The sequence below is a fragment of the Jatropha curcas genome, chromosome 11 (assembly GCF_041381405.1).
Source record: "Jatropha curcas cultivar XTBG-Jc1 chromosome 11, XTBG_Jcur_1.0, whole genome shotgun sequence".
Lineage (NCBI taxonomy): Eukaryota > Viridiplantae > Streptophyta > Magnoliopsida > Malpighiales > Euphorbiaceae > Jatropha > Jatropha curcas.
Genome location: NC_143161.1, coordinates 1,496,282 through 1,518,333, shown reverse-complemented (window position 1 = coordinate 1,518,333; position 22,052 = coordinate 1,496,282). Strand labels below are relative to the sequence as shown.

Genomic DNA, 22,052 nt, shown 5'->3' with positions numbered 1-22,052 from the left:
TTTGTACGAAGTCAAAGTCAAAACGAATCATTTAAATGGGCTTAAAGCTTAATTAGCTCTTTTTAATTATAGGTAATTTGTGCGGGAAAAATCATTAGAATGGCAATTGCGAGAAAATCGAAAATTGGCAAATCTAATTGGCTAGAATTATCAATCGTCTGTTCAACTGCCCACCCCCAATCGAAACGGATGTGACTATTTTTGTCTACGTGGAAGCAGGCTCTCTTCTTCTTCTTCACTATTGTGTGAAATATGGACTGGGTTTATACATTGAAGCAAGGACGATGAGCCCAAAATGTAACATCCATTGAGACGGGCTCACCATTCTTTTTCTTTTTGGGCCCGGGGCTCCACCCAAAATTAGCCGGGCGGTTCAGGTTGGGTCAACATCTATATGCGAAGAAAGAATAGAGAGGGGAAAGAAGGGATAAAAGGAAAATTCCACGTCATCGGTCACCGCCTTCCTAAGTCTACTCCCCGATAAAAGCCACCGTGCTTCCGTTTTTCGGCCTCTTTGACATAACTCTTGATGACCGAACTCGTGAATTCTCTTTGGAACCTCGTTTTAGGGTTTCACTGCACGTACTTTATCCATTAATTAAGCGTAAAAAACATAAAAAATAAATAAGTGGAAAAACAATACTTCGTTAACTAGTAATATCAAGACAATTGTTTTAAAAGGATATCAGTCTACGCCATGGACGACGAACATGAGTACGATCAGCCTCTGAACGATGAAGAAGATGATGGAGAGGAGGAGATCACTCAGGAGGATGCATGGGCTGTTATTTCTGCCTACTTCGAAGAGAAAGGTTTGGTGCGCCAACAGCTTGATTCGTTCGATGAGTTCATCCAGAACACGATGCAGGAAATCGTCGATGAGTCAGCTGATATTGAGATTCGTCCTGAGAGCCAGCACAACCCCGGCCACCAGCCCGATTTTGCTGAGGTACTTTGGGTGTTTGAGCAGTGCTTTGTTATTTGGTTTTAGGGTTTCTAGGATTTTACTGGAATAAGCGTACTTGCTTAAATGTTATTTGCATTTTGGGACCAAAGATTCTAATTTTGGTTGACTATTTTACTCATCAATGCGCTTCTCGATTTATTCAACTGGTTGTTATATTACTTGTTTAATAGCAAGTTATGCAAGTTTTTGAAGTTCAAGCTTGTTGAAGTTTGTACATCACTGTCTACTGTAATGCCAAAGTGTTTGGCAAATTGTCTGCTTATTTGGTTTCTCTGAGTAATTCTATCAGAAGCATTCTTGTACAATGGCTTTATTAGAGATATTTCTGCTCTCAACATTTCTATTTAGTTGTTGGAGTCTCTGTTCTGATGGTAAGTATACGCTAGTCTATAACTAGAGTTCCCTGTTCATTCTAAGTGATGGAAAGGTTTAAACTTTAAATTGCTCGAAATGCTCAGATTGTTTCATCAAGATTGTGGAAGATAAAACCATAGAAAATTACCTTAGTTGTGATAGGTCCTACATTATTCCTCTTGTATTATTTCAAAGCATGAAAATACCCGTCTGAAATTAAAGTAATATTTGTTCTGATATGAATTTTACATGGTTTTGTTCAGGTTCATCAATCTTTTATATTCAATGTACATTTGTTTCTCTGGCGATATTTTCCACATCCTGAATTTAATTATAGGAGATGAATGGCTTAATTTATTGAATCTCTCAAATTAGATTTGGCAAAAATATACTATTTTGTCAACAATTAGTTTATTGTATTTAATAGGATTGCTTTCTTTCGTTTCTAAAAATTCTCAAAGGACAAGATATCATTGATCCCTGTATTGCCATATTTTGCAAGCTCTAGAGAGGTGCATGTGTAAACTTGCCAATTTTTATAGTGCCCATAGTCTCATATGTAAATATGGTAATAAGTTTTTAGAGTCTGCAGATTAATTGCAAAGCATTATCTCTGTTGCTGCATAATGTTTGGTTGTAACTCTTGGCTTTATCTGCAGACTATCTACAAGATAAGCTTTGGTCAGATATACTTGAGCAAGCCCATGATGACCGAGTCAGATGGAGAAACTGCAACTTTATTTCCCAAAGCCGCAAGGTTGAGGAACCTTACATACTCTGCCCCCTTGTATGTGGATGTTACAAAGAGGGTGATAAAGAAAGGACATGATGGTGAAGAAGTCACTGAAACACAGGATTTCACTAAAGTTTTCATTGGGAAGGTGTGAAAAATAAAATGTTCATATGTTCATTGATAAGTTGATAAATGTGATTGTGGGAATTAAAGCACTCATTGTTGTATTATTTCCTATTAGGTTCCTATAATGCTTCGTTCAAGTTATTGCACACTGTACCAGAATTCAGAGAAAGATCTCACGGAGCTTGGGGAGTGTCCTTATGATCAGGGTGGCTATTTTATCATTAATGGGAGTGAAAAGGTTCTGATTGCTCAGGAGAAGATGAGCACCAATCATGTTTATGTGTTCAAGAAGAGGCAGCCAAACAAGTATGCATATGTGGCAGAAGTTCGGTCTATGGCAGAGTCCCAGAACCGTCCACCTAGTTCCATGTTTGTGCGGATGCTTTCTCGGACTAGTGCCAAGGGGGTGAGGGAAACAATGTTTTATTATGTATCGTTTCCATTCTTGTAGAAGTAGCATATGATATCTATTTGTCTTTCTCTTAACCCCTTATTTCAGGGATCTTCAGGGCAGTATATTAGGGCTACACTTCCATATATTCGAACTGAAATTCCAATTATTATTGTGTTTCGGGCGCTGGGATTTGTTGCTGACAAAGATATATTAGAACACATATGCTATGATTTCTCTGATACTCAAATGATGGAGTTGCTACGGCCTTCTCTAGAAGAAGCTTTTGTGATTCAAAATCAACAGGTACATCCTTTGTTATTTGTTTGGTTCTTTTCCCTTTATTGTTGGCTTTTGTAGTTTCGTGGCAACGTTTTTCTCTTTAGTTGTCAAGGACATGTTTACTTTTCTAGTTGTATTGCTAGCTTGTGTGCTCTTCAGAGTAGACTGTATGCTGTAATGTTTTCTGCAGGTTGCACTGGACTACATTGGTAAGCGTGGAGCTACTGTCGGTGTAACTAGAGAAAAAAGGATAAAGTATGTTACTGTTTGCTACTTTATTCTGGCAGCCAGAATTTTTGTCTGAATTTTTTATGTGTATTGAGAATCTTCTGTTCATCGTCACAGGTATGCTAAAGAGATCCTTCAAAAGGAAATGCTTCCTCATGTTGGTGTTGGAGAATATTGTGAGACAAAAAAAGCTTACTATTTTGGGTATGTTTTGTTTCAATAAGATGTGAATTTGTCATTGTGGCTTGTAACTGACAAATAATTATTTTTATGCCAGTTACATCATTCACCGGCTTCTACTTTGTGCACTGGGACGGCGGGCAGAAGATGACAGAGATCATTATGGCAACAAGAGGCTCGACCTTGCTGGTCCTTTACTCGGTGGACTCTTTCGAATGGTTTGTGTTTTGTGTGGGAAAGTTTGGAGGGTGCTTGAAATTTCTCTGTCATTATTTTTGTTTGTAATTTCTTTGAACTTTGATGTCCTTGCTTGCAGTTATTCAGAAAGTTGACCAAGGATGTCAGATCTTACGTGCAGAAGGTTTTTGCTTCAAAAAGCCAGTTCTTGTCAATTCATGTAATTCAATTTTTCTTCAGGGTTGTTTACCTACATTTTTTATGGATGATAGTGTGTGGATAATGGGAAGGATGTCAATCTGCAATTTGCTATTAAAGCAAAAACCATTACTAGTGGTCTTAAATATTCGCTTGCCACGGGGAACTGGGGGCAAGCAAATGCTGCTGGTACAAGAGCTGGAGTGTCACAGGTTTGAGCCATTATAATCTTCTGTGTTGTAAATTTGACCAATAATGTATTTGCTTTTTAACTGTTTTCTTGTCCTTATGATTTCCTAAAATGTTATCTCGTACTGCATTTCTATTTTCTTTTTACAAAATTTTTGAAATATAGGTGTTAAATCGATTGACATATGCATCTACGTTGTCACATTTGCGAAGATTAAATTCTCCAATTGGGCGTGAAGGTAACACTCTGAATGATTTTATCATCTATCTTGGATTTGCTTTTTTTCCTCCTTGGAGCCGCTGCAATACCATTTTCTCTTTTGTCGCTATCTCTCTTTGTTTGAGCTCAATCATGGGTTCTGTAACCAGGTAAATTGGCTAAACCAAGGCAGTTGCATAATTCACAATGGGGAATGATGTGCCCCGCTGAAACACCTGAAGGACAAGTGAGTCTTGTATCTCATGCATCATGTAATAATAGGCATTTTAAGGAGCTGGATGTTTCTAATGAATATGTTTTGCTGTAACATTAGGCTTGTGGATTGGTGAAGAATCTTGCATTGATGGTGTATATAACTGTCGGATCAGCTGCATATCCTATCCTGGAATTTTTGGAAGAATGGGGCACTGAGAATTTTGAGGTGTTCACTATTTCTCCTCGGTGTGAATGGATGCTTGATTTTCTGTTATGCTGTTTCCCGTTTCGACAGTTCTGACAGTTCCCTTCCATTTTAGGAAATATCTCCTGCTGTTATTCCCCAAGCTACAAAAATTTTCGTTAATGGTTGCTGGGTGGGTATCCATCGTGATCCTGATATGTTGGTCAAGACATTGAGACGACTGAGAAGACGGGTCAGCATACTCAATTCATTTTTTTAGTAGAAATTTCTGGAAAAGGATCTTTGTTCATTTGCCATAAGTGAAATATGTTTTTTTGAAATGGTAGCATTCCATATTGACAAATTGCAGAGTCCCTTGGAATGTGTCTTTTGTATGATCTTTTGGGGGTGGAGGATTTTGAGGAAAAATTAAGTGTGAGGTCATAAAAAGATGTATGCTTCCTTTTGTGTAGGCAGTGGTTTCCATGCTATAATACAGAAATAAGAGTTAAAAGAGTGTGCCTTGCAAACTGGGGATGAAGTCTTAATATTGAGTTGAATTCAAACTTTTTTTGAAAAAAAAAAAAAAATTCCAAAATAGCTCCAGTGGCTCAACCTTTTGATCTCTTAATACCTAGAGTGCATGAAATCTGTCATTTAAATGCAGTTAAATCAGGGTTAGTGTGAACATAATACAGGGATTGATTTCATGTTGTGTACTGGTATTCTCTTTTAGTCAAATCCTTCTACAACAGAATTTTCTTTTTTTCACTATATGTTATTTTGGTGGATATCTGTGTGAACAAGGAAAGTGTTCTAGAAAGCTGATGGTCTTCAAATATACAGGTTGATGTTAATACTGAAGTTGGGGTTGTTAGAGATATTCGTTTGAAAGAGCTGCGGATATACACTGACTACGGTCGTTGCAGTCGTCCTTTGTTCATTGTTGAGAAACAGAGGCTTCTCATAAAGAAAAAGGACATTCATGCACTCCAGCAGAGGGTGAGAATATTAAATTTTAATCAGTATCTTCTCTGGAGGTCTCTTCCTGCTGTATGCCCTCTTTCTCCAGTGGTTTTAAGTCTGTGATTCTCTTTTTAACAGGAATCCTCTGAAGAGGGTGGCTGGCATGATCTTGTGGCTAAAGGTTTCATTGAATATATTGATACAGAGGAAGAAGAAACCACCATGATATCCATGACCATTCATGTGAGTGAAATAATTATGATTGGGAAAACATTTGTGTGGGATGTACCCTATTAGCTCTGTTGTTAGGAGGTTTCAGACCACATATAAAATTATGATTGTAAAATACTTGTTGCAGGATCTTGTACAAGCACGAATCAACCCGGAGGAAGCTTATTCTGATACTTACACCCATTGTGAAATCCACCCTTCACTTATTTTAGGTGTTTGTGCTTCAATTATTCCTTTTCCTGATCATAACCAGGCAAGTTTGGCATTTCTTGGGTAACTTTATCTGTGTTTCAATGACTATATTTTCTGTCCTGCTTTGCTTATTTGTTGTTGGTGCTTTTAGTCTCCTCGTAACACTTATCAATCTGCTATGGGAAAGCAAGCTATGGGAATATATGTCACCAACTATCAATTTCGAATGGTATGTTTTTTACCTTGATCCTTCTTTCCTTCTGTTTTTTTCTCCAATTGATTGATGCAGTTTGTTACATGCTTGTGTTGGTTCTTTCTGCAATGCACAGGATACATTGGCGTATGTTCTTTATTATCCTCAAAAACCACTTGTTACTACAAGAGCTATGGAGCACCTTCACTTTAGGCAGCTTCCAGCTGGCATTGTAAAGATTCGGTTTTATTAATTTCTGTCTCTCTTTTACTTCACACAATGTCACATCAGTTTTATTGATTTTTGACTCTCTTTTACTTCACACAATGTCTAAGACATCATTTGTGCCCTCCTTTCTGCCTCAGAATGCTATTGTTGCCATTGCCTGCTATTCTGGATACAACCAAGAAGATTCTGTGATTATGAATCAATCATCAATAGACCGTGGATTCTTTAGATCACTGTTCTTCCGTTCATACAGGTAAGTGAAGTGCTGGTACCTTTCTTGCCTTATGTAGTTCTGCATCTTGTCAAGTTGTGTTGTTGACACCCTCCAATTCACAGGGATGAGGAGAAAAAGATGGGGACACTAGTCAAAGAAGATTTTGGGCGGCCAGACAGAGCTAACACAATGGTGAGGAGTAGTTTTCAAGTGCATGTATTTCTTGCTTCCAGAAAAAAATTTCAAACATTGAATTGAGAATTTGTTTTATAGGGCATGCGGCATGGCTCCTATGATAAATTGGATGATGATGGCCTTGCACCTCCGGTAAGCATATTAATTCATCGTATTGACATTTTTTCTTGCTAGTTACATGAAATGTTATTTTCTTTATTTGTTATCTAAAGGCAATTTATTATGTGATTGTTAGGGTACAAGAGTTTCAGGTGAGGATGTCATCATTGGAAAGACCACTCCTATTGCTCAAGAAGAAGCTCAGGGACAATCTGCACGTTACACAAGGCGGGATCACAGCATAAGCTTACGTCATAGTGAAACAGGAATAGTGGATCAAGTAAGCTTGGTTTTGGGTTTGAGTTTGCTATATTAACATGGGGCCTTTACTAGCATTGAATTTCCAGTTCTGAGAGCATAATCTGTCAGATAAAATGCAAACTTATTATCTAGCTAGCAACTTATATATATGCTTCCTAGAATTTTGAAACACGAGGTTTTTGTGCTGCTTTTTTGTCCTGAGAACACAGATCATGATACCCCATCATAGATTCACAATTCAATGCTGAAATAATATATATTATCAGATGAAGTGTGTACTTACCGTACTTGCATATAACTGCGGTTTACATCTATGTTTCTATAAAATTGCAGACCTGATATTTTGTGAAACCTGCTTGTTCTGACAACTCGGACTCTTGTAGGTTCTCCTGACAACAAATGCTGATGGATTGAGATTTGTTAAAGTAAGGGTGAGGTCTGTCCGCATACCTCAAATTGGAGACAAATTTAGCAGTAGGCATGGGCAAAAGGGAACGGTGGGAATGACTTACACTCAAGAAGACATGCCTTGGACCGTGGAAGGCATTACCCCTGATATCATTGTGAACCCACATGCTATTCCCTCCCGAATGACAATTGGTCAGCTTATTGAATGTATTATGGGGAAGGTTGCAGCTCACATGGGAAAGGAAGGGGATGCTACCCCATTTACTGATGTTACTGTAAGTTGTGTCAGAATGCATGCTAAATTTCTAATTTGATGGTTGTTATTGTTCAAGCTTTATCCAGAGGCTTATTCATATCCACAAGACTCGATTAGTGGGTTTTCAATACTTGTTGATGACTGTATATATTAGCAAGTAAAAGCTGATGTCAATGAATTAGCAATACTAATGCTTTACCAGTGAACAATTTTATCGTTTTGTTGCATGATGGAAACAAATTTTAATATCCAGTAACTAAGAATGGAAATTCTCACGTCAGCACAAAGTATGCATGCTTGATCTGATGTTTGTTTCTTATGTTATATTTTAGGTGGACAACATTAGCAAGGCTCTTCATAAATGTGGGTATCAGATGCGTGGATTTGAGACCATGTACAATGGTCACACTGGTCGGCGGCTTACAGCTATGATTTTCCTTGGCCCTACTTATTACCAAAGACTGAAGCATATGGTTGATGACAAGATCCATTCACGTGGAAGGGGACCCGTGCAGATCCTTACTAGGCAACCTGCTGAAGGACGGTCACGTGATGGTGGCCTCCGTTTTGGGGAAATGGAACGGGATTGCATGATAGCACATGGCGCGGCACACTTTCTCAAAGAGAGGCTGTTTGACCAGAGTGATGCCTACAGAGTCCATGTTTGTGAACGATGTGGATTGATAGCCATTGCAAATCTAAAGAAGAATTCTTTCGAATGCAGAGGTTGCAAGAATAAGACTGACATTGTTCAGGTTATTTCCTTTATTAATTTTTCTTGATTGTCCATTTGCTGAATCTGTCTTCATTTTATGACTTGCTCGTGCCATTTTCATCCTCGCTTAAAGAGTTTTTTTTTTTTTACCTTTTGTCATTGATTGTATATGCAGGTGCACATTCCATATGCCTGTAAGCTGCTCTTCCAAGAGCTTATGGCCATGGCCATAGCACCGAGAATGCTCACAAAAGATATAAAACCAGTCAAAGACCATAAGAAAAAAGGAGCCTAATGTAACCAACAGTAACTTGGAAATAGTCACTCTCTTACTTTGTGGAGTACACAACCTGGTCAATCACAAGTACCTGGGTACAATGATTTAGGGGTATTGATTTATTGAGACTGGAGGAAACGGAAACTTCACAGCCACCTGCTGCATCGAGATCCTGCAAAGTTTATTTAATGTTTCTGGTTCAACAGAGATGTGAAGAAGGCATTGGATATTGAATTCCCACACTGTTTTAGATACAAAATTTAACGCGGATGTCAGTAGAAAAGAGCATCATCCAAGGTGTCTCTTCGAGTACGTGCCTAGAGAAGATTTGTTGTAATCTATGATTGGAAAGAGACTTTGGTTTCATATTTTCACCTGCAATTTTGTTTTTAATAATAGTTGCTGTATACGGTTGTGCATACAAGGAGTTGAACTCCTGGAGTGAGATTTGAACTTTAATTATTTAGCTAAATGTTCTTGACTAATTTAAATGTTGTATACCAATACCAATTTAGGTCTATTACTTAGTATTCCGTTGTTCTTTGTAAACTCGATATGAGCATTCACATTATGTCAAATTATATTATTATTATTATTATTATTATTATTTTATGGAGAGTGAACCAAGGTGTAATGACTAGCGAGTTTGTAGCTCAGCCCATGGTTAAAAATAGTAGCCTGAATTAAGAGAGCTTTTCTCTTCCCCTTCTGGGGCAATGGAAAAGAGCTGCTTGAATTATGAAAAAGCTTTCCATAGATTTTTGAAAACCTCTTTCTTTTTCCGTTCTCTTTTTCTTCTTTCTTTTTGTGAATTTTATGTGTCTATCAGCTGGTTTTCATAGCTTCTTGGGTTGGAAGCAATGCTCAACCCCCGAAAACCCATTGAAGAGTTTAGAAAGTAAGGCGAACATAACATCGCTTCAATGCTGGAGAAGCACGTCGCGCACTATTAACACAATAAATTGTTGGAACGACCATTCGTTGAGTTTTAGAATACGTGAAAGGCTTATCATCGAGAGGCAACAAAAGGCCCATTACACGCTGTCGTTCGACGAATGATCGTTGTGAATATAAGTCCAAAAACATCGTGCACCGATGAAGAATTGAAAGACAAAAACGTAATTTGATTTGCCTGACAATTTTCCTTTATTAATTTTCCTCCACTTGACTTTCGTACGTGTGATTGCGTTCGGCTGCCGTGCGGTTGCGAGAGAGACGATGAAGAGCACGGAAGCAGAAGCCATGGTAGAAGAAAAACACGAAGAGGAAGAAGGACCACCACCTGGGTGGCAATCTATTCCCCCTGCAGAGCCATCGGCACCGCCGCATCGACCTCCGTCCTCAGGTTAATCGCCTACATGTTCATTTTAAGTTAGACTAGCGTTATGCATTGCATATCGTTAAGGTTTCTAATAATAATGTTTGAGGAGTTGTTGCTTCTTAGTTTATTTGCAAATTCGCCATTTGAGGCCATGTCAATGTACTTCATGGAATTTGTGAATTGCAATTCAAGAGAAAGGAGAAATTTTTAATAAGTTCGAACTTGTATTCACTAATAGCTTGGCAGATACCTAAGTGTGATTGATATACTGCACTTGTTGCAGAAACCACTGAGAATTTGCTTTTATTTGAATGGTGATTCAGAGTTTCTAAAGGAAAAGTCTCCTAAGTTGTAAAAAGGTTTCAGCTTTCAAGGTATTGGCATGATATGGGATTTCTCTTAGAGTGTACAATCTACTTTTTTTTTTTTTTTTTTTTATTGTGTGTCTGTAAAAGAAAGACAACATTTATTTTTTGGATGCGTTTAAATCATAATATTTTCACGCAAGGTTATAGGCATTAGCTGTGAATTATTTCCCTACGAATACGACGAGTCAGGAGCTTGGAAACTAATTTCCCAACCTGATATAGAATTTTATATAGTGAGGTTATGTAATTGACACCACGAACTGCCTGCGATGTCAGAGGAATGCTTACTTTTGTCTCTTTCTTTTTCTGATGTAGAAATGGCTCAAATGGTTTGTGGTTCTTGCCGAAGCCTCCTTTCATATCCAAGAGGAGCCAGACACGTTCGATGCTCATGTTGTCAGATGGTCAACTTTGTATTAGAAGGTACTTTCCTTTTTCTTCTGTCTTCTAACTAATTAGCTGTTTGGTTTCTTGTGATCAATCAAATTTCTTATTTGACAGGAAGCCTTAAGTCCTAACTGAAGTTATGGTTTATTTTAGTTGCAAATGTAGATGCTTGGATTAGACATTATCCCTCTCTCTCCCCCCATTTTATCTTCTGAGATAACTATATGTCAGGTCAACTCTACAAGCAAGAAAATCTGATTTTGATATTCCTTCTCCGTGAATGGTATGAAATTTGCCGACCTGAAAGGCTCAAACAATTTGCACTATTATCAGAAATGAACATATTTCAAGTCGGCCCAAACTAATAATTGAAAGGGCTAATTAGCCAACATCTGCTTATTGGAATTGTTTACCTTTTAGGCACAGTACTATACCACCCATGAGTATGTTCAGTAGACTAAGGCCTTCGCTGCTAAAATTTTGCTTGACCTGATTACAAAACACAGACATTGTCACTATCATGAATGTAAATTAGGGTTTCCATCTAGATTTTTTTTTTTTTCCTTGGGCATGTGTATGCATCGATATTCCGTCTGGTATGTACAAAAGCTGAGATAATATAATGATCATAATTTATCTTGATCCCTCATTTTCAGCACATGAGGTTGGGCAAGTTAATTGTGGTAAATGCACAGTATTGCTTATGTATCCTTATGGAGCTTCATCAGTTCAATGTTCCTCCTGCCATTTCGTAACAGAAATTGGGGTATGTGAACAATTTTACATTATGTATAATCTTATCTTTGTCTTTTAATTTTCATTGGATTAAATTATTGTTGGCTTGCAATTTCTATTATTAAGTAGAAGGTATTCTATATTAACCACATTCGAGCACCATCATCATGCATGTTTTTGAACTGTAGTGTTGGAATCATCAGAACTCAATCTATCTTCAACTTCACCGTTCTTAGGTTTTGTATTGGTGATACAAAGTGTACCTTTTATTCTATGAGATACATTTTGTTAAGTTCATAGACACATCAAACTTTACTAGGCACCAGAATACATACATAATTGCAAACTTTGAGATAGATAATTGAAGGTTTTAAAAGAAAGTTCCGCACAAAATCGATCTTTTGTAACTAACATAGAAAGAAAAAAAAAAAAAAAAAAAAAAAAAAAAGCTGAAATACAATATCAACTAAAATATTTCTAGAGAATTATGTGGCCTTGGTGTAAATTTCATATGCAAAAGTTAAAACAGAGTTATATTTCGTGTAGGTTCACAACAGGAGGCCACCATGGTCTGTAATTCAGGGGCACCCTCCCCCAATTTCAAATGCTGTTCAGTGAGCGGCCTTCGCGGGGTTCTCATTCTTAAGACTGCAGGCAGAATATGGCACCGCAACTGGATGGTATTTACTTCTTCAGATGATGGCTTTCCAGCCAGAGAATGATTTATGTGAGATAAATTATTTGAAAGTGCACATGAACTAGTGGACTCCGATAATTTTATCAAATTCATCTTAGAGATGTAGAAGCTATGAAGGCTTTGAGTTGCTTTATTTTGTGCACCCAATTCATTTAGGCCATTTGCTTGCAAATAACCTACTATACTGTACATTTTTTGTCCGGATCATTTTTCTGTACCCTCGACATAATCTACCATACTGTACTTTACTTGCAAGCAATCACGGTCCCAACCTTAACTTCCTCATCTTTAAGTTTCACCCGCCAACACCCAATCTTTTTCCCAATCAATATACATTAGGTTCTTGTCAATTCAAGTTGATTTATAATTTATTCTCTTATTCTATGAAGTGTGTAAACTATAAGGTTAAAAAAAACTCCATATCTAATGAATTAACTGCGTCCCTACATGAATTTTCAAACAAAACTAGAAAGAGGCTGTAGAGAAGGAATGAGTAGAAACTAATACAAAGGAAGTACAAATGAGAGAATGAAACTCTTGTATCTTATTAGTTGGAGTGGTAAGTATACATATGTGCAGCTGGCTAAAGCTAAACTAAAGAAAGGAGTAAAGTAAAAGTTATTCAGCAACTAACTCGTTTGACTATAATTATAAATTAGCTAACTAATTGTCTAAACAAGTAAATGCCTTAGTACTGTACGTCATAGAAACACTGTTGATTAAGGAAAGACTAGACAGAACCCTAACTACCTCACTCAATTACAAAACTTCGAAATGTTGGCGGGTTGCTTAATTTATAGATTCAGTAAAGGTCACATCTGACCAATGATGTTAGACGAGTAGCTAGGGTTCCAATCAACTCTAATTATAGATTCAGTGCTTCGACAGCACGTGAAACCATCAACTGCTGCGTTTGCAAATTAAACTTGCCAAACCAAAAGTGTACGAGTAAAAGCGATGATGATCCTAGAGCGATCAGGTAGGTTTCCATCAATTGGTATTAAGATTTTCATATATGTTATAAGCATATACCCTAAAGATTTTATCCAAACGTGATAATTCTGCTGGAACAAAGATAAGAAACAAGAGAAATGATTAAATGCTTACAAGTCTTTCGCAGACAGGATTTCATAAGCTAAATTGTTTTGGGATAGGAAGTAGCTATGTCTACAGCTGAAGGCTTGCACTCGCCATGCTGTCTTCTAATGCGATCTCTTAATCATCTGGTGGGAAGTCCTCATCTGAGGCATTTCCTAGGAATGAGCCAAGCGTTTTCCTCAAAATGCTGAAAGTTTTGTCATCCTGTGTTTTTCAAGCGAGAAAATGCAATTAATGGCCGTTCACATGAGGGACAGCATATCCAACAATCAGTAAATCGATGCCTGCTCCAGTTTTACCTGTTTTTTCCTTTTTAAGGACTCCTCCAATCTAGCAATCTTATCAGCACAAGTTTTCTCTTGTTCAGATATCATATTTTTCTCTTTCTTCCCTGACATTGACCAATAACAGAATTAGTGTGCAATAATGTTTCGCTCTAAGAAAGAACAAGTAATGTTAAACAGTGCTCACTTAATTGTTCATATCGCACGAACAGCCTGTCCTTGTCTTCTTCATATTTGGAAATGGTATCTGCCAAAGAAAATTAACAGTTGGCTCTGAACTCAACCAAAAGCAATCATTTGGGACTGAAATTGTTTTTTGTTTTTTTTATCATTCACAAACAGGAAGTATCAACGATGAAACGGAAGAAGATCATACAACATAGATTGTACTTAATAAAATTAAGGTAATCAAGAAAAATAATGAATCCAAATTAAATGTAACAGTAATTTAAAGAGTTAAGATTATTATTTACATTTTGTTCAAGATTATCTGTGACCAGATCTCCATAATACCCTTACAAAGTGATGATCTATATCTTGAAGTTGCATATTAATGTAAACAAAATGTAGCAGAAATTATATGGCCCGGAACATTAGCAACAGCTGAGAACATTCAGGACATTAACCGCAAAACTGGAACCTTGTAACAGGAACTACCTTTTAAGGCCTGCAAATGAGCTTCTTTCTCCTTGCAAAATTTTTCATATATCTCTTTAAACTTGGTACTCTCATTTTTCAGGCAGTTCTCACACTGCAGATGCATAATCACATGAAAAAAAAAACTATATTTCAGTCATTGCATCAAACGTCAACGTCCATGGGAAATCTAAATTTTATCCCTTCAAGTCATTAACCCCCTAATTAATATCTCCAAACCTCTTTCGAGCTCTTTGAAAGTGCCTTTGCAAAACTTTGCCTGAAAGAGAAAAACCCTTTATATGGATGAATTCACACGCATAAATTTGATTTTACATATGAATCTAATAGTTTTACTTTACCTGTCCTTTTCAATTTTCGATTTCAACTCATCAATCATGGACCTGATGTCAGACGCCACACTGTCACCATAAACAAAAATTACAGGCCCATACAAGCACAATTGTACATTTATTTTCTTTAACGACGAAGCAAAAAGAAACAATACTCAATGCTTTTAATTTTGAGCCCCTTCGTTCTGTTAATAAGCAAAAACGCTTGTAGTTTGATATAAAATGGTAAAACTCAAATTCAATTATCTAATACTTCGAAGATTTTGTTGTAGAATACTAAAATAGCAACATATCTCGCAAAAACGAAACGAGATTCAAATTCTTCAATCACAAAGAGAAATTGTCGAACAAAATACACACGGCACATAACTTCACTTGAAGGACTTTAAACAGACAGCCATCCATCTCTAGTCAGAGTCACCACATCTCTCAAAATAGAAGTCTATCGACCGGTTTCAATTAAAGCAAAACCGAGTCAACTCACCTTGAAATTGTTTCCTCGTTCTTCTTTTGATCGTCCTTTTGTGCTTTCTCTTTTATTTGTTGCAGCGCTGACATTATCCCCTTAATATCGCTGCACTTTCAAGACAGATAAAAAATCAGAGAAAGGAAAAATGAATGAGAGAATCTGATCTGAGACGAACCTGGAAAGATCGACATCGAAGTCGTCCTCGACACGGAATTTGGAGTCCGATTTGGTGAGTACCGATTCAGCGGCTCGTTTCTTGGAGCTTGTTTTCGCAGCCGACATTGTTAGTTCGTAGATTTCTCTGGAAATGAGAGAGTGAAATTCGTGATTTTGGGTTTTAGAAAGCTGAAACAAAATCTGAGTTTAGAGCGTCTTCATGTGGCGCCCCCGCTTAAAAACTTGGCTCTCGTTTCCGCAATTCAAATTAAAAATTGTCTGCAGTTTGTTGAATACTATTCCTTCTATTATCCTATAGTCAACTTCCACGTAGCCACATTCCAAGTCAGCTGCCTGTATGATTTTTCAATAATGCTTGTTCGCTCAAATTGATCTAAATCAAGAGGGTTATTGTAGGTTTTTCAACTTTTAAATTATTTAAAGATAATTAAGAACTATATTAATTGATAATTTTTCCCTTTATTCAAATTTTCATTTTCCATTTTGATTGATGCCCTTTCTAAAATCAATTAGTCATTGCCCAATTTTCCTTCTATTCATCCTCTTATTTTAGTTGGTAATTTAGAATAATTATTTAAGTAAGTTTCTGAATTATATTAAAAATTTTAAAAATAAGAAACCCAACGGTCTCAGAGCATAAACTTTGCTGAAAGGGCAAACGCATCATTCAGTATTATATTATTCTTGCATTCTTAGCATTTCAGATCTGACCCCATTGTAAATATCTATCATTGCATTTGTTTACATGCTTCACAGTTTACAAAGAGTTACTGTAGGACTCATGATCACGTGACGGATATACTATTTGTTTTTAAGAAAGAGGACCATCCTCTTGATCCAACGGACAAAAAGACAAAAGTAGGAAGTAAAACCCACATTGTTCAACTTGTGGGACCCATATTTACACTTTTCCTATGCCGTCCGATACAATAATATCACCTTTAAATCTTCCATCAAATCGGATTATATATAAAAAATATATCGTTTGGTTTATAAAAGATAATTAATTTTTAAATAAATACTGATACTTATTATCAAATGAAAATGCGGAATAATTTCATTATAATTGTGGAATTATTTAATTAAAATGAAGAGCTTAAAATTTATCTTTAACTGAATTGAAAATGAAATTTATATGAAGTGTTAAGCATGATATCATGATATAAGTGGGGTTAGTATGTATACGCATTTGGCTCATCATTTTGTCCTGTTTCGACTTTTCAAAGTGGTTGAATAAAAACATTTCATGTGATTAGATAGCGATTATTTTATAATTATTATGCTTTAGAGAGATTATTTTTAATTATTAAGATATTTCTTATTATATATCTATTGAATAAAAACTCTATTGCCCTATTTACCATAAATTTTAAATTACTATTAAAATTTATAAATTTTTTAAAAATTTTGTATTAGTAAATTTTTAATTTTATGCCTACTTTTTCAAAAGTAAAGCACTATTACAAGATTAAATCTTGTTAAAATAGATTCACTCTCATTTTTCATTTATCTCAATTATAAAATATATTTTTATTTTTAAATATTTTTTATCTATGTTTAATGTGGATATTAATCAACAGATGTACTATCATTCCCATTTTTATTATAGTATTAATTACTTTATTCAAACTTTATCATTATCAAAAGGAAAAAAAAAAGTTCATTTTGGTCCTTCAACTTGGTACAAGGAACAACCATTCAGTTATCACTAGGAAGATTGATATTAAAGTACAACATATGGGCTACAATACATGAGACATAAAATAATTTAACGAAATAATGTCGATCACACCACAAACAAATAAATAACAATTTTGTTGAGTTCTTTCAATTAACAAAGAAACAAAAAAATATTTTTCCTGAGTTACTTTTAGTTAACAAATAAACAAATTACCTTCCATATCCAGAAGAATGAGAGTCACTGTCAATTTTGGTTTTGCTTTTGAATATCAAAGAAAAATTTATTTTTTCCTCAATTGAAAGACATCGCTCATTCGTTGCTCTGCATGTGCGAACTTCATATTACAAAAGGATGTAGCTTGGCTTATTTTTTCCTCCCAACAATAATATTTAGTAACTGAATTGTTGGTTTGGAGATTCAGTTTTGAATTTATTCTCTCACTCTCTTTGTATTTTGATTATATTACACGAGTGCTGACCAGCTGAATATCTGAGCTATTTGGCTGTAATAAGCTAACTAATGGAGAAATTGACTTTAAAATTAAAATACAGATTAATTGATTTTGGAGACCAAGTTGAAGGACCAAAATGAGCCTTTTTCTTTATCAAAATGTTTCTATTAAATTTTTATCTCTCTTACTTATAAAATATTAAAAGGATAGTTCAATCAATTGATATTTTTTTTATAATTGATGTGATTCTTTTGTTTTCTTAATTGTTGTAAAAAAAAAAGTCAAAAACATCAAATTTAATGAAGGTATATCCATCATGCTATGAGTATTGTTTAAGATAATTACATAATCATTAAGAAAAATCGTTAATAACCTCAATCAAAAATAGTTGCACCAGTTCACTAAATTGCCATTTTATTGTTTCTCTAAATAAGTAATACTTAACAAGACACAGGAAAAACAGTTATAAAAATGAAAAAAATATATTTTATTAAATTTTCTAAAATGAGAAACAAGGTAGAACAAATAAAAAATAGTTATATAAGAACAGCGTCGTTTGCCATTAAATATTTTGAGAGAAAATTTTTAAAAAACGGACCGAACCGATAAAAAAAATCCAGTTATAATGGTGATATTACGAGAGAGTGAAAACACGCGCGGATAACGCATTGGATACGTTCACCACGTCAGTGAAAGTAACTAAGGCCGGTCCACAATTGTACTGTGCCGCTCCAAATACTTATATGGATTCATTCTATAAGAACCTCACAACGAAAGACACGTTCCACCGTTCACTACTCCTCTCTCTCCCTCTCTATTTCTTTACCTGCGATCTCCATTAAAGCTGCTCGTAGGAGCCCTGGATGATATCCGCTTGAATAAGCTGAAATAGAGACGATTCATCTCATTTGTCAATAACCTTTTCGGGTATGTTTTAACTGGATAGATTGATTCTATTTGTTTATTCATTTGGGAGTCATGCTTATGTTGCTATGTGTAATAAATGAAGAAAGTATGGATCTTGTGTATTTGTTAATTTCTCTCCGTTTATATTGAAATGCTTTTTCCACCTTTTGTTTGGTTTCCGGGAAAGAATGAGGGAAAGTCAAGGAAAATGATGGAAATATTGCCCAATAATATGATGTTTTGCTTTGTTTATTTGGTCTGGGAAAGCATCCGGAAAAGTTAAAAATCGTAGAAAGTCGCCTCCTCATTGGATAAATTTAGGCACAATGGAAGCTAGATTATAGGTTACATGTTGTTTTTATTTTTTTTTTCTTCTGTATTTTCTGTTGTTTCAATTTTCTACAAGAGCGGAAAGCTAAAACTTTCATCTTAGATTGGAGGTTGCAATTTTCAGAGAATAAATACTAAATAGGTCTAATTGCTAGGGTCTGTCTAATCAAATTCAAGTTCTTTCTTCTGACAATTTCATTTGCAATTGGTAAATTTTGCAATTTCAGCTGGGAGAATAATTTGATTACGACGGCTTTTTTGTGCTTTTTTTTTTTACCTAATTAGTGCTAATGCAAATTTACCTACTTTGTTGAATATGAATCTCTGGTTAAACCTTTTTTCCTGCTTCTGAATATCATAGTGTGGCCTTATTTTGGACTTCTTCTTTTCCATTCATTTGAACACAAGCTTACAATTGTAGAGGCAGCGTGCTTAGTGTAAGTCTGGTCCTAGATGATTAATAACTAAAGCGATGCTCTAATTGGCTACTGCCTGTATCTAACTTGCTCAAAGCAGAAGGCTTCTCTTTCCCCCCTTTGGTCCCTTCTGTTCTTTTAGCTGAAATAAAGATTTTAGGTCATCTATGATCTGACTTTCATGCCTAAGCACAATAGTTTGTCTTTTTCTCTGTGTTGAAATAGCTAATGCTTGTTAGCTGAAGATGGCCTTGAGAATTAATAGTGGAAACCAATTGGTCCTTGTGGTTGGAATAGCAATAGATAGAAAAATATTGATCGTATGGGGGTTTGGCGATTGTGAGAGTCTAAGTGCTAAGATAGAAAAGTGAGGAGGGGTATTCAACACTTTTACCCTTAAATGTGCCATAAAGTTGTTAATTGATGTAAAGATCTCTCTTTGAGGGGAACTACCTCCTGACCTTTATCAGGATTCAAATAGCTCGTAATTTATAGGCTTGATTGTTATCAAGCTATATAGATCTGCTTTTTAATTCTTTTAAATATATGAAAGGGCTAAAATTCTAAATATATGGAAGGGCTAAAATTGTAGATATAGCGAAATGCCTTTTAGGAAGACATGGGTTATCGGAGAGCATTTTTTTGCTTCTTTTTCTTTTTGTAATCTTCTTAGTGGTTTTTTTTTTTTTTTTAAATTTCTTTTGTTATAGTCACTTTAGTGGAATGTAATGTTAATTGTTACTGTACCTCAGTCTTTGTCATTGTTGAGTTAACCTGTTTTGCCATTTTGTATGGGTAAATCTTAAGAGGTAGATAAGCCAGTTTTTAGTATTTCATAGATTGAAAGCTTGTATCATGGCTGTTGATGTGGAGTTTTGAAATACATCCCTATATTGTTGCTAATTATATTTCAGTCAAGGATTTTGACCTAAAAAGGCCTTCACTCTAAAATTACATGGTTCACATTGTTTATTTGAACATCTCAAAGACAGTATTCGTCTTCTAGAAGGGTCAGTAGCTGATCATTGCCTGGAAGCTTCACAAGTTCACATTATGTCTACTAAATAAATGGTTCTGTTTTTCTTTTCTTGTGCTGGACTCTGTCCACCTAATGTTGTCCTAATGAGATAGACCTTAATTAATTACGTAGGCTTCATTTGAATGGGTTGCAATATTTTATTGGATTCAAAAGTCAATTTGCTGATTATTCAGTCATATGGTGTCACCATCCCTGCGCCCAATGAAGATTTTTATTAGCAATTAGGTTGAAAAACATCTCTCAGAAACTAAAACAATAATAGGCAAAACATATGAGGTTCTTCTCTCACTCTCTCAATGGAATTTCTTCTCTTTATTACATAATTCAATTTTTATCTATTTTTCTAACCAAGATCTACAACACTGTGCTTATCTTAGAGGATGGGATTTTAGAATTTTTCAAAGATTTTACTGTTTAACACACAATTTGAAATTGGGACTAAGCTTACCTTTACCAGAACTCAATGCATTCTAATTGTTGCATTTTGCAGCAGAATTAATTAATTAAGATATATATAATAGTTCTCATGTCTTCTTCAAAGAAATGGAATTGGCAGGATTTAAATGGAAAACACTAAGCGCAGAAGAAATGCAAAATCTTGTTTGGTAGACTTTATGTGATGCATTTCACTATTGATTTACTTGTTGCTTGTATAGTGTCCTTATCTGGTTTAGATAATCAAAGTTATCTAACTCTTGATGTTCTTGCTTTATTTTCCTATTTGGAATGCTTTATCTATTGGCCTTTTTGGTGAATAGAATCATGATGTGGTACCTTCTGGTTGGTGTATTTCCTTATCCTGATTTGAAGCGTCTTTATTGCTCTGTATTTTATTCAATTCTAAGGATATGTCATGTGCCTATTTATTTGTTTTATTAATATTCACGTGTAACACATTCCTTATTCGTCTACCTGTCTTTCCTCCTACATTTTTGTGTTTGCAATATTAACTTGAAATTACTACAACCCGGATGAATAAATTAACCTTTGGTGTTAATCTGGTTACACTTTCCGTTATCTCAGAGTCAAAGTAGTACCGTGGCTAAAATAGCTTCACGCCAGACCTATGGACTTTGAGCAATATTTGGCCCGTGAATGGAAATCAGTTGCTAGTGCAGCAACTGGCTCTGAAGGTTTTAGTGGTTGCTTTGATTGCAATATCTGCTTTGACTTTGCACATGAACCAGTGGTCACCCTTTGTGGTCACCTGTACTGCTGGCCCTGTATCTACAAATGGCTCCATGTCCAGAGTGCATCCCTTGCTTCTGATGAGCACCCACAATGCCCGGTCTGCAAGGCTGATATATCTCACACCACTATGGTACCCCTTTATGGCCGTGGCCAAGCCCCAGCTGAAGCTGAGCTCGAACGAAAAGCACCCTATCGAGGCATGGCTATACCTCCTAGACCATCAGCTTGTGGTGCTCAAGCTTTAGTAACTAGTACACCTAATTCTGGTCAGCAGCTTCCATACCGCAATCCTTATCAAAATCATATCTATAATGCTGATCCATACCGCAGCTTTGAAGATGCTTCTTCATCGCCTTTACTTAATCTTGGAAGTAGCACAATGACGAGTTTCCACCACCCATTTATTGGTATGTTTGGTGAGATGGTTTATGCAAGGGTTTTCGGAAACTCAGAGAGCTTATACACATATCCAAATTCGTATCACCTAGTGGGAAGTAGTAGCCCCAGACTGAGAAGGCAGGAGCTGGCCGCAGATAAGTCATTGAACAGAATCTCAATTTTCCTTTTCTGTTGTTTTCTTCTATGCCTCATCGTATTCTGAAAATAAATATAGGTCGTTAGCCACTGGACCTCTTGTATACTCTGTAAAAAGCATCGGATGTAAGCTTATGAAACATTACTAGGATGAGATATATGTGTATAACATTAAAACATATCCCATTTTCTCTAATATGTGATTGTTTGGCTTAGCTCAGTCAGCTGAGTTTGTTTATGTTGAATCTGTCAGTACCATTCTTCATTGCCGGTATACGAACGGTATATGCCAATATTCAATTTGCTTGTGAAGTTGTTTT

General features: G+C 35.8%; 4 protein-coding genes across 5 annotated transcripts; 3 read left to right on the top strand and 1 right to left on the bottom strand.

The window, feature by feature from the left end:
- Positions 1-448: 448 nt before the first annotated feature.
- NRPB2 (DNA-directed RNA polymerase family protein) lies at positions 449-9,282 on the top strand. The gene is made up of 25 exons (XM_012236209.4): positions 449-949; positions 1,981-2,202; positions 2,296-2,586; positions 2,680-2,877; positions 3,044-3,108; positions 3,199-3,285; positions 3,359-3,479; positions 3,578-3,622; positions 3,711-3,848; positions 3,992-4,064; positions 4,195-4,271; positions 4,359-4,466; positions 4,561-4,677; positions 5,271-5,426; positions 5,529-5,633; positions 5,749-5,874; positions 5,965-6,042; positions 6,143-6,238; positions 6,372-6,487; positions 6,571-6,640; positions 6,722-6,775; positions 6,879-7,022; positions 7,387-7,686; positions 8,000-8,422; positions 8,558-9,282. The coding sequence occupies exons 1-25, from the start codon at positions 698-700 to the stop codon at positions 8,675-8,677; spliced, it is 3,582 nt and encodes a 1,193-aa protein (XP_012091599.1). The 5' UTR covers positions 449-697; the 3' UTR covers positions 8,678-9,282.
- Positions 9,283-9,529: 247 nt separating this feature from the next.
- LOL2 (lsd one like 2) lies at positions 9,530-12,422 on the top strand. The gene is made up of 4 exons (XM_012236207.4): positions 9,530-10,004; positions 10,664-10,771; positions 11,392-11,501; positions 12,017-12,422. The coding sequence occupies exons 1-4, from the start codon at positions 9,878-9,880 to the stop codon at positions 12,086-12,088; spliced, it is 417 nt and encodes a 138-aa protein (XP_012091597.1). The 5' UTR covers positions 9,530-9,877; the 3' UTR covers positions 12,089-12,422.
- LOC105649537 (DNA ligase-like protein) lies at positions 10,744-15,428 on the bottom strand. Of its 2 annotated transcripts, XR_002286199.3 has the most exons (10): positions 15,183-15,428; positions 15,023-15,112; positions 14,548-14,607; positions 14,426-14,465; positions 14,207-14,300; positions 13,737-13,796; positions 13,565-13,656; positions 13,275-13,469; positions 11,149-11,224; positions 10,744-11,035 (listed from the first exon to the last, which is right to left on the bottom strand). XR_002286199.3 is itself a non-coding variant. In XM_012236208.4 (8 exons), the coding sequence occupies exons 1-8, from the start codon at positions 15,287-15,289 to the stop codon at positions 13,383-13,385; spliced, it is 630 nt and encodes a 209-aa protein (XP_012091598.1). In that variant the 5' UTR covers positions 15,290-15,428; the 3' UTR covers positions 13,152-13,382. The 2 variants fall into 2 exon arrangements, 1 of the variants encoding a protein (XP_012091598.1); XM_012236208.4 differs by lacking the exons at positions 10,744-11,035; positions 11,149-11,224 and having other exon boundaries at positions 13,152-13,469.
- A 2,661-nt stretch (positions 15,429-18,089) lies between these two features.
- Positions 18,090-21,970, top strand: LOC105649535 (E3 ubiquitin-protein ligase RMA1H1). Its single transcript, XM_012236206.4, has 2 exons — positions 18,090-18,243; positions 21,031-21,970. Exon 2 carries the CDS (start codon positions 21,074-21,076, stop codon positions 21,797-21,799), a length of 726 nt encoding a protein of 241 aa, XP_012091596.1. The 5' UTR covers positions 18,090-18,243; positions 21,031-21,073; the 3' UTR covers positions 21,800-21,970.
- Positions 21,971-22,052: the final 82 nt, after the last annotated feature.